This window comes from Rhinatrema bivittatum, chromosome 3 (genome assembly GCF_901001135.1).
Source record: "Rhinatrema bivittatum chromosome 3, aRhiBiv1.1, whole genome shotgun sequence".
NCBI lineage: Eukaryota > Metazoa > Chordata > Amphibia > Gymnophiona > Rhinatrematidae > Rhinatrema > Rhinatrema bivittatum.
This window is the reverse complement of record NC_042617.1, coordinates 324,307,239-324,319,653: the sequence shown is the minus strand read 5'-3', so window position 1 is coordinate 324,319,653 and position 12,415 is coordinate 324,307,239. Positions and strand designations below refer to the sequence as shown.

Genomic DNA, 12,415 nt, shown 5'->3' with positions numbered 1-12,415 from the left:
TTTGACATGTAAACAAATAGCTAATGATACTGTAGTTGAGGCCTATCTATGGCAGCATTAGAATTTGAATGCAGGGTCAATGTTATTGTACAAGAGTGTGATTATGTTCAGACATTAGATGGGATGTCCATGACCCGAGGAACATGGAGAGCATTTCTTCGTAAAATGGAAGCAAACAGTTGAGTACTAGGGCTGCCAAGGGGACAGGTCTCTTTAGGGAGACTTTTGGTCACTTTGAATTATTGACCTTCTGTCACAGTGCATTGTGGGATTTGTAATCCTTGCTGTCTCCATTTGTAATAAGCATTGCATCAGGAAAGAAAGTGTGGGTGGAAGAGATTCACACAACTAGGACTGGCCTAAAGTCTGCATCCAGAGAGGTGTGGGTAGGAGGGTCAGATGGCTGCTCTGGAGAAAATTGTTCCTTTCATTTTTATCAGTTTGAAGCCTGAGACTCTTTACCTTTTGGTCCAAAGTTTAGTGGTCAACTACCCGAGAGCAGTGTGGCTTGCTGGACTGAACTTTCGTTTGTGATACTCTTGAATCCTGTTTTCTTTGTTTCATGGCCTAGCATTAGAGTGGAATAAACTCAGCTGGGGTGGCACGAGCCAGCCTTGAAGTACAAGGGTCAGTGGTGGGATGAAATTATTTAATATTGAGGTATGTTACTAAGCCCCTAATAAATATCACTGGGCAACAAAATTTCACAAAAGTCATGTTACTGAAATGAAATTAGTCAATTCTTATAAATTTCCATGTGCTAAACATGAATGTGACTGTGAAAATGCAAAATTGGCTCTAGTTTTTTTTGTAATATGCAATAATATAATTACATCTTGAATTGTATGACAATAGTAGGAGACCTACGGTTAATACTGTTTGAAAAATGAAGTCATAGACTACGTCTTAGATTTCTTTGCTTGTCTCTTGTGCACCTGTTCGGGAGCATCTCTACAGAGTGTCCAGCAGTAGTCAGCCAGCATGAATATTTCACTACTTCAAATTTATCTAGAAACAATAAAAACCTGGTTAGCTCACAATCGACTCAAACTGAACGCAGCGAAAACAGAACTAATTTACTTATCTACTATTCCTGATTCCACTCAACGCCCTCCAAAAACATTCACTTTTGATGGACAATCTATATCAATAACTAACCATGCTAGAAACCTTGGCATAACAGTAGATTCTAAGTTATCTCTATCAAAACACATATCAGAAACAGTCAAAAAATCATTTTTCAAGATACACATGTTAAAAAAACTAAAGCCACTTCTGCTGTCATCAGACTTCCGAACCGTAGCACAAGCTTTAATATTATCAAATCTGGATTGTTGTAATGCACTATACATTGGACTCCCACTATCATCTTTACGCCCACTTCAGCTTATCCAGAATGCTACTGCTAGACTGATTTTCAACCTTCCTAAAAGAGAACATATCTCCCCAGTACTCCAACATTTACACTGGCTTCCCATTACTCACCGCATAAAATACAAAATCTTAACCACTATCCACAACCTACTTTATAACCCCAATTCTATATGGCTCTGCTCTATGCTACACATATATAAACCAACAAGACAGCTCCGTTCCACAGACAAATGTTTACTGGAAATTCCGTCAGTCAGATCTACTAGCTTAGCCCTAACAAGAAACAGAGCTTTCTCAGTTTTTGGTCCTTCCTTGTGGAACTCTATACCAGACAGTATCCGAATGACATCTAATCGAAATGAATTCAAAAAGATGGTTAAAACCTTTCTATTTAATGAAGCATACAATCTCAGTACCACTATTTAAATGTTTACTCTGAATTACCCATATCTGCTTGATACTTGTAAAGAAAGAACTATTTTTGTTTTATTGTGTCTTATGTTCAAATTGTTTTTATTGTGTATGTAAATTGTAAACCGCCTAGACGGACACGTAAGTGACCCCATGTGCGGTATATAAAAAACTTTTAAATAAATAAATAAATTTCAAATGCTCACCCTTTCTGACTGGGCTTCATATAGTACACTGCTGACATAAGAAACATAAGAAAATGCCATACTGGGTCAGACCAAGGGTCCATCAAGCCCAGCATCCTGTTTCCAACAGTGGCCAATCCAGGCCATAAGAACCTGGCAAGTACCCAAAAACTAAGTCTATTCCATGTAACCATTGCTAATGGCAGTGGCTATTCTCTAAGTGAACTTAATAGCAGTATAACTTAATAGTGAACGTCAGCTTACTCAGCAGCAGCAAGGCAGTAGAACTGCATTGCATCAGAAAATGATGTAATAAACTCTGGATGATGTGTGCATGATGATATTATGCAATATTACATCGTTCTAGGCTTATTTATAGTCCTACTGGATAAATTTACATGACTAAACATAGAAAGTGAACTATATTTAATATCTTCAAAACGAGAGCCAATGAAAACGTTTCATGGTCATATTCGTGTTCAGCACATCAAGATACTACAGAGTAGGACCTTTTTAGGTCAGTAACACTTTCATTGTTGCCCAGTGTATTTAGACCACATAACAGAAGCATTATCAGATCCAGTAAGTTTATTATTATAAAACCCCCTGTAGATAGAGACCTTAGGCATCCACATCCTAAGACCTAAATGTAGAATACAAAATAGGCAGCATACAATTACCAGGAGCGGCGGACCAGACCGATCCCTCTGCCAGCTTCCAAGAGCTCGATGAAGAACAGAGGATTTGGCCACATATCTGCTAGAACTTTCCCACCAGGTCCTGGGTAGCTGCAGGATAAGAGTGTGTGTGCCTTTGTCTTCTGGTATGCTTCCTGGCCTCCTGCCAGGGCTGCTTCCAAACCCTTTTTTTTTTTGCTTCAAACTCCACAGACTTTCTTCTGCATCCCCTGGCCTGGGGCTGGCTGTGTCCTTTCATTCCAACATGCCCAAGCTGCAGTAGTGCGATGCTGTCCAGAAAGGGGGGGGGGGATGGTGGGGGAGGCATGACCAGATAGGTGAGGCTTTTGCCCCTTTTGCAGGCTTGCAGAGCAGTGATGCGGTCTTCAAGTTACCTCAGCATAAGACGGAAACCGAAGCACTGAAGCCGGAGCTGCAGGGGCTTCTAACTCATTTCAAGATCGCCTACAACGCTGCAGACCTCAGGAACACTGCGGATGAAATGGAGCTGTTCTCCTTGGTAAGAGACGCTCTGGAAAGAACCACGCACCTTGGGCTGCGAGCGCTGCTCAGAGAGGATCACGTGCTATGACGCACATTTTTCTTTTTTTACCGTACCTTGAAAGCAGTTACTGTTTGATTTGTTGACCTCTGACCCTGACTCATGATGCCGTTATGCTAAAAGAAGTGGCCTGTGGCATGCATGCATGTTCTGCTGTAACTCTGCAGTTCAAGATTCAGAATTGGCGGGAGGTCGGTGGTGGGGGGTGGGGAGGGTGCTTGCATCTCAGTTTAGTATTTAAGAGGAGTCGAGTGGGGAAAGGTTTGAAGGAGGGACTGAAGGCCTCGTTACTCCAAGAGCACTCTGAGAGGGGGGTCACCTAGATATGTGAGAAGTATGCATGCTTTGTTGTATATCGCTTAGGCCTTCTTAGTGTTAAGCAATTAACAAATTTTAATAAATGTAAATGTATGGGGGAGGAGACTGGGCCTTCAGTACTTGCTAGGCTGGAAAATATGATGCTAGATTAGCAGTAGTGAAGGTAGACCTGGATTTAGGCCATAAAAAGCTTTATCTTATGCAGTTGTTGTACGTGGCCTCCATGTCCTGTGTGAGGAGACAGCACTCCTGTGAGGATGGAGATTCCCCCCCCCCCCCCCCAAATTTATTTTTTTTTAAACCCCTTTTTTCTCCTGCTCCTTTCTGCTTCTAGCTCACTTAGATTCTGTCATGAATGTGAGCCCTTGGGCAATGGCATGACTGAGTCAGCCTTGCAGGCGAGACCACTGGGCCTTCGTTGACAGTAGGTGGATTTGCTCCTACTGAGATGGGTTCTAGGACTTCACCTATACAAGCTCCATTCCGCTCAGATTGGGTTCCAGGGGCCAGAAGGGCTTAGATGAGAGTTCAGTAGGGAGCGGTCAGAAGGAATCGAGTAGCGGGCAGAAGTCAGGGCTGGCAGCAAACAAAAAGAGTCCGGGTCCAGGCTGTAGTCAGGGCAGGCAGAGATCAACGGAGTCCAGGTCCAGTCCAATGTTGGAGCAGGTAGCGAGCAAATGGTGTCAGGGTCTGGGCCAAGGTCAGGGCAGGCAGCAGGCAGAAAAGTAGTCAAGTCTGAAGCAAAGGTCAGAACCAGGAGGCCAGCAGAGACAGACAGACAAGATGGAGACAAGGTACAGAAGAATAGGAAGACAGTCTGGACCAGAGAGATAAAGCAAGGTAATACAGAAGCAAGGCAAGGGAACGCACTGAGAGAACAAGTAACACACACTGCAAGGCAGGAGAATCTATTGCTGAGGCATCGGCCAGGAGCATGGTTGGGATATAAATACCCAGCCTTGCTGACGACGTCAGGGGGTGCCGCAGGACTCCTTCCCACCATGAGGCCTTGAAAGTCTGGGCAAATGCATGCCTAGGGGAAGGTGTGGCACAATTGGCTGTGTATTTGATGGCGGTGTCCTTACCATGCAGAATTCCAGCGGTGTCTTGTGGGTTTTGGTGACAGTGAGGATAAGTGCGGCCTGACACAGGGCCTTCCTGCAATTGGCCAGACATTGCAATACCCTCACTGGACTTACATGGGAAGAGGCGATAGAACTCTTGCATAAGACAGGAAGCTGGTACCAAAGAATTCTCCTTAGGGCCAAATCTCTTCCAGGAGGCGAGGTAAGAAAGTCTGTTGCAGATGGGTTTAGAATTGAGGATCTCTTGGACTTCATACTCCATGTTTTTCTCTCAGATCACTTCCATTAGTTTGGGTGGAGATCATGAGGGCAAGGACAGAAAGTAGGGGTTTGAGGAGAGACATGTGGAACACATTGATGAAACGTGTGGGTAGGTGCCAGCTTTAATTTTTATACAACTGGTCAGATCTGCTGGATGATTGGAAATTGTTCAACGAAACAAGGTGAGAACTTAGTAGATAGATTTTTTTAGCCTTAGATTGCAAGTATTGTTAGGATCGTGCTTCCGTGCTCCTATCTCAATGGGGGTGTGAGCCCTTGGATCACGGCACGGCTCAGGGAGGAGCCCCAAGACATACCGCGAGAGTTGAGCAGCTACAAGCATGGGCAGGGCAGGAGCAAGGCTGGACTGAAGACAAGGTGAGGAATATCTGGAACAGGAACAAGGTAGGCTCAGCCCTTCACTGGACCTACACGCACCAATGAGACCCAGCAACGCAATGCTGGTCTCAAGAGTAGCCCTCCGGCCACTCGATTGCCCTTCCAGACCCGCCGCTTGGGAACGACGAGTGCGTGAGGCCAGATGGAGGCTGAGGGCAGGAACAAGAAGACTCAGAAGACTCATACAAGGACTTGGACGACTTGGGATACTCAGAACACTCAGACAAGGACTCAGGATACTCGGAGGACTCAGACAAGGGTTCGAGTTGCTCAGAAGAATCAGACAAGGATTCAGGTTGCTTGGAGGTTTCAGGCAAGGGTTCAGGAGAAAGCACTGGGTGAATGCTGCATCACTGCGCGTCCTACACAGCTGCCCATGGCTGGTCACGGGCCATGTTGAAAGCGAAGCAGACTCCAGACGAGGCAGTGGAACTTGAAGCCAGGACATGATGAAGATTCAGGAGAGGCCTGCATCGGAGCGCGCCCTACACAGCTGCCTGTGGCTGGTCGTGGACCACGCTAAAGCGGAGCGGGTTCTGGCAGAGACTTAGGCATGGACGGAAGCAAGCACAAGAAACTCCGAAGACCAGGACAGGATTCAAAACTCAGGATTCAAGACTCAGGATTCTCAAAAGCAAGGCATTAAAAACAGGAGTTTTCCGGAGGCTTGCACTGCAGATGAGAGGAAGGCCTTGTACCATGAGGCGCTCTACACAGCCCCCCATGGGCTGGTCACTGACCACGACAGTGGCACGCCAGGAAGGGTGAACAGAGGAGGGACCTGGGAACTGGACGAAGAGCTGCAGATGAGATGGACTGAGTCAGGACAGGAGCATCGGACTTCAGGAATGTGGAACATGGTACCTCAGGACACGGAACATCAGACACCCTGGACATGGAACATCTAGACATCAGGAGAACTGGACATCTGGAACATAAGGAACATGAAACAGGCGATGAGGGAGCTCCGACGAGGGATGAGACCAGGAACATCAAGGTGACGAAGTTCAGGAATACAAAGAACGAAGATCCATCAAGGGCACAAGAAGACCACGAAGGACCTGGATCAGGAAGAAGACCACAGACGCTGTGAAAACCGGATCTGAAGGCACTGAGAAACTGAGGCTGGGCCTTTTTATAGGGCTGGTCTGGAGAAGACTGATGACATCATTGGAAAGGGCTGCGGAGCTTTTCCTGCCGCTGGCCCTTTAAAAACTGAAGAGAGGCATGGCCGCACGCCTAGAGAGGGGCAGGACCATGGCAGCGTCGGCAGCGTCCATGCCACAAAGAAAAGTAGGCAGGAGCAGCACTAGGCCGTGAAACGAAGGCCCGATGTTGGTGGCCTCCTGCCGGAAGAAGAAATCCCAGCAGGGGCTTCCCCACTGCGGAGGCTGCTTCAGCAGCGGCGGCTCCAGCCGCAAAGATGAAGGAAGACATTGGGCAGGCTTGGCCTGCCATGAGGGATGGTGTCGGCGGCCTGGCTGGAGGAAAGGGACTGCCTGTGGCTCGGCCCACAGGCAGAATCCTAACAAGTATTGAGCCATACCAAATCCCCAGGTTTGAGATGGGGAGCCGGTTGACATCTCTTGTCTCCATGGTTTTTGTATTTTTTGGCGGCCAGAGTGAGAAGTTGCCGGGTTCTTTGCTGTAACTCTTTGAGTTCTTGACCCATGACATTGGCTGTGGGGCATGGGACAGTTTTCAGAATCAGGAGTAGTACCCATGGATGCCTGCCATACAGGATCTGGAATGGAGACGAGCCAGTGGAATCCCCATCGTGACTGTTATGGCAGAATTCTGCCCAGGGAAGAAGGGAGGCCCAATCATCCTGCCATTCATTTACTTAGGCCCTTAGGAATCCTTGAGGATTTGATTGGTTCTTTCCATCTGCCCATTACTATGAAGATGGTACACAGAATAAAAGTCCAAAGAAATTCCAAACTTCTTGCATGGGCTTCTCCAGATGTTTGCTGTAAACTGCACTCCTTGATCAGAGAGAATTGCTCAGGTAAGCCGTGGAATCAGAAGATGTATTGAAAAAAGAGACTAGCCAGTTCTGGGCTGAAGGAAGTCCGGGAAGTGGTATAAAATGAGCCATTTTTGCGAAACAATCCACCCAACCCAAAAGGAAATACAGCCATTAGAGAAAGGAAGCTAAGTGACACAGTCCATGACCACATGGGTCCATGGCTCTTAGAAGCTGGCAACAGCTGTAACAGCCCCCAAGGCAAGCATGGGAGCTCTTATTAACTGTACAATTAGAAGAGGATTCCATGTAGTGTTGTACATCATGCCTCATTTGAGGCCACCAATAATGGCAGAGAAGCAATTCCATGGTTTTAGCCATTCCAGGGTGGCCTTCCAGGCAGGAGTCATGGGCCCACTTAAGAGCCTTCTCCTGGAAATGTTTGGGGACCATTGTCTTCCCCAGTGGAACAGGGACTGCTAAAACTATCATGATTCTTGCGGGACCAATGATGTGCCTAGGTGGCTCAGTTGAGTCCTCATTTTTGAAGGACTGCAAAAGGGCATTAGCCAGCAGGTTCTTCTCCACCGGTTAATACCAGAACTCGAACGCTTAAAGAAGAGAGACCATTGGGTCCTGGTGGGTTTAACTACTGGGCCTGCTGGGGGTATTTTAAGTTTTTATGATCTGTGAAGATCATGACGGGTCTAGCTCCCTCCAGCAGATGGCGCCATTCTTCCAGAGCCAGTTTCACTGCCAGGAGTTCTCTGAATCCGATGGTATAATTCTTTTTTGTGGGCATGAACTTCTTGGAAAAGAAGAAATAAGGCATGAAAGTTCCGTTATTGTGATGATCGAGGACAGCCTCTACCACAATGACAGAGGCATTTGTCTTCACTATAAAGTACTTAGATGGATCTGGGTGTTGGAGATAGAGATCCTTGAGAAATACCTGCTTAAGACGATGGAAGGCTTGGATAGTGTCTTCAGACCAATTTCTGGTGTCTCTGACTGAAATTAAAAGTGGTAAGAAAAGGGGGATAAGGAGAGTCAAAATCTGAAAGTGAATGATAAGAATCCCTTAATCAGCTCTAGAGGTCTTCCAGATGGGAACTCAGTCGGACAGACTTTTAGTCTCCCTTCAGCCCAACCTAATGCACTAGAAAAATATAAGAACATAAAACTTTCCATACTGGGTCAGACTAAGGATCCATCAAGCCCAGTATCCTGTTTCCAGCAGTAGCCAAGCCAACTCACAAGTACCTGGCAGGATTCCCAAGGGGTAGAGAGATTCCAAGCTGCTTATCCCAAGATAACCTTAATAATGGTTAATGTACTTTTCCTCCAGGAACTTGTCCAAACCTTTTATTAAATGCAGTTACACTAGCAGCTTTCACCACATCCTCTGACAACAAATTCCAGAGTTTAATTATGCGTTGAGTAAAAAAATATTTTCTCTTATTAGTTTTAAATGTATTCCCTAATAATTTCATTGTGTGTCTCCTGGTCTTTGTACTTTTTGAGAGAGTAAACAACTCATTAATGTTTACTTACTCCATTCCACTCATTATTTTATGGACCTCTATCATATCTCACCTCTGCCATCTCTTCTCCAAGCTGAAGAGCCCTAATCTCTTTAGCCTTTCTTCATAGGGGAATTGTTCCATCCCCTTTATCATTTTGGTTGGCTTTCTCTGTACCTTTTTGTAATTCTGCTATATCTTTTTTGAGATGTGGTGACCAGAACTCCACACAGTAGTCAAGATGAGGTCACACCATGGAGTGATACAGAGGCATTATGATATTCTCTGTTTTATTCTCCATTCCTTTCCTAATAATCCCTAGCATTCTATTTGCTTTCTTTGCTGCTGCTGCTGCTGCACACTGAGCAGAGGATTTCAATGTATTTTCACTGATGATGCCTAGATCCTTTTCCTGAGTGGTGACTCCTAATGTGGAACTTTGCATTTTGTACCTGTAATTTGGGTTACTCTTCTCTAAGTGCATCACTTTGCACTTGTCTACATTAAATTTCATTTGCCATTTGCATGTCCAGTCTTCCAGTTTTGCAAGGTCCTCTTGCAATTTCTCACAATCCTCTTGTGATTTAACAACTTTTTATAATTTTGTGTCATCAGCCAATTTAATCACTTCACTTATTACTCCCATTTCCAGGTCATTTATAAATATATTAAAAAAACAATGTTCCCAGAACAGATCCCTGGGGCATGCACTATTCACCTTTCTCAATTAGGAAAATTTACCATTTAGTCCTACTCTCTGTTTTCTATCTTTTAAACAGTTGGCAATCCACAATTTCACATTGCCCCCTATCCCATGATATTTTATTTCCTAAGAAGTCTCTATATCAACTGGCTCACCTTTTTTCACATGTTTATTTATACTCTCAAAAAAATGTAGCAAATTGGTGAGGCAAGACTTCCCTTGGCTAAATCTATGTTGGCTTTGTCCCATTAAACTATGCCTAGCTACATGTTCAGCAATTTTTTACTTTATGATAGTTTCTACCATTTTGCCTGTCATGCACATCAGACTCACTGGTTTGCAGTTTCCTGGATCACCCCTTGATACTTTTTAAATATTGGTATTACCCTGGCAACCCTCCAGCCTAACTCTACCAGTGTAGCCACAATACTCCCATTCATTCCTAGTTACTATCTCCTTGATACATGCTCAACATCCCTAAATTCATCAGTATAATGCAAGCATCCTTGCAAGTACTTGATAACCTTCCCATATTATACCTGAAGAATCCTTGTATACATGAAGCTATCTTGTTACTAATTTTTGTGCTGTGTATATAGTGTATATAGCTCCCACCTCATGTATTATATTTCCATCTTTGATGAATCTTCCCAACTGAAGGTTTCCCTGTTCCCTTATATTTCCATATACAGTTAACTTGAACCTCCATATATCCTTTTATATTTAATCATTATAATCATATACTTTGCTCATGGCACTACATATATTGTTCTCCTGTTCTTTGTCAAACGCAACTTAAGCGTAGTTTATTGTTTACTGTTAACCGATGTGATATCATTGATGAATGTCGGTATATAAAACTATTAAATAAATAAATAAATAAATAAATGTACCATAGACAATGTTAATGATAGTTTACAAATTTACAATAACAGGGCCGCAATTTCATTTCTCAGTTCTTTCAGCACTCTGGGATGTATACCATCTGGTCCAGGTGATTTGCTACTCTTTAGTTTGTCAATTTGCCCTTTTACATCTTCCAGGTTCACTGAGATTTGTTTCATTTCCTCTGAATCATCACCTTTGAATATCATTTCTGGCAGGACAGCATGTGACAGACACATTCCCATCTGGATTTGGTCAGAAGTCTCTCTTTGTCATTTGTCTACCAGAAAAGAAAGATTAAAATGTGTGACTTCATCTCTTCTGGGTCTCTGAGTGACAGGTATACAAAGTGACTTGCCCAGTGAGTATCAGAGCTGGGATTAGAACTGAGGCACAGGGAGATAAAGTGACTCATCCTGAGTCATACAGACAGTGTCAATGGCAGAGGTATGCTGCTTGAACTAATGTCTCAGGAAATCTCCTAAAGGACGATTCAACACTCTAACCACTGGGACCATGCTGCTTCCAGTCAATAAGTCATGCCAATGCAGCAGATCTGTGAAACTTTCAGCTTTGCTCTGCTTTCCTTTCCAGGTCGTCGGAAGATTTCGCAGCGTGTTCAGTCAACAGCAGACCATGAGGACATTTCCGGGGTACGATGCTGGAGAGGCACCCTCGGAGAACTGGGGCTTCACGGGACCTAGCAAGGCCCTGAAGAAAGAAGCGAACTGGATTCCTTTCATAAAGGTGATCTAGTGATCCGCCTCCTCCAGTGGTAAAGGGACAGAGCTATGACTGAGAAGGGGTGAAGCTACCGCTTGGCCAGCATGAGGCACTCTCTAGATCTAGGTGATCGGCTGAGCTGTTGTCTCTAGACACATTTTCTTACAATGTGTTAATCTTATAAAAACTTTTGTGTTTGTAGTGGTGAAGGTTCAGTAGACAAATATACTCAAGCATGCACAAAACAAGCCAATGATCACACACAAGGTACCCTTAGAAACCGTTTGAATATCAGGTTGTTATAGGGCCGGATGTCTGCACACAACTTTACCTGCTTCCAAATGATAGCATAAATTAATGTGAATTGTCGCCATACCAGTTACTGATTGATAATTAAATGTATGCATCTAGATGGATAACAGGCTCCCTCGGGAACGCAAATTCAGTAAACCTAGACTGGAAGGTTTTGACTAAGCTTTGGGAAATGTGCTTATATATATATATATATATATATATATATATATATATATATATATATATATATATATATATATATATATAAAAATTCTGAAGCATTTACAATTCCTTTTTTTTTTTGCCATCCAGATTACACCAAAGCAAGATCCCTGGCAGCAAAAGCTCTTGAGTAAACTGAAGCAGCACAAGAAGGTGGATGAGCTTCTGCGTCTTCAGGCACAGCTCCCGGAGGTGATCAACCCTTAACACACTAACAGTCAGTGATGACAGAAAAAGACTAAATCAGCCTGTCCAGTCTATAAAGCCAGTCCGCCCAGCTTCCCAAGGATATATCCTAGCTGCCAGCCCTAGGGCATGAGCACCTGCAAGTCATCTCTTCTCATCCAGGACAGCTCTTCTTGTCCTGCACATCTGTGTTCCTCCACCCTGGTTAGAAGCGCATACAAGATCCGTTAGAAGCGCATACAAGATCCCCAGCACCCATCTTACCCATACCTAACCCCAATGCTCTGTAATAATCCAAACAACCAGCAATATGAGTCTGGCTGTTTCCTGAACATCCAGCCTACTAAGTTCCCCTGTGTAGCTTTGACTACGTAAGTGCCTGTGTTTTTGCTAGGTCTTGTAGTTATTTCTGTGCTTGCAGCTAGCATGATGGGTGACTTTACAGCTTCCTCTTTTAACACAAATGGTAGAGTGTGTAATACAGGTCATCGTATATGGGAAGGAAGAGTCAGGAAGATGGGATTAATGTAGCATTTTAACAAAACTGGCTGCAAAGTTGTTTACGTGAGAGATCACGTTTTAATATATGATTTTTCAGTAACATCTAATGAATCTATAGCAGTGGTATAAACAAATACTTC

At 44.1% G+C, this 12,415-nt stretch overlaps 1 protein-coding gene across 1 annotated transcript in view; it reads left to right on the top strand.

Annotated features, from left to right (window-relative positions):
- Positions 1-11,795, top strand: part of LOC115088589 (putative uncharacterized protein C6orf183) — a 50,774-nt gene extending 38,979 nt beyond the window's left edge. The window contains exons 8-10 of the mRNA XM_029596846.1: positions 3,010-3,167; positions 10,944-11,096; positions 11,679-11,795. Coding sequence (XP_029452706.1) covers positions 3,010-3,167; positions 10,944-11,096; positions 11,679-11,795 — 428 coding nt within the window. The remainder of the gene's footprint in view (positions 1-3,009; positions 3,168-10,943; positions 11,097-11,678) is intronic.
- Positions 11,796-12,415: the final 620 nt, after the last annotated feature.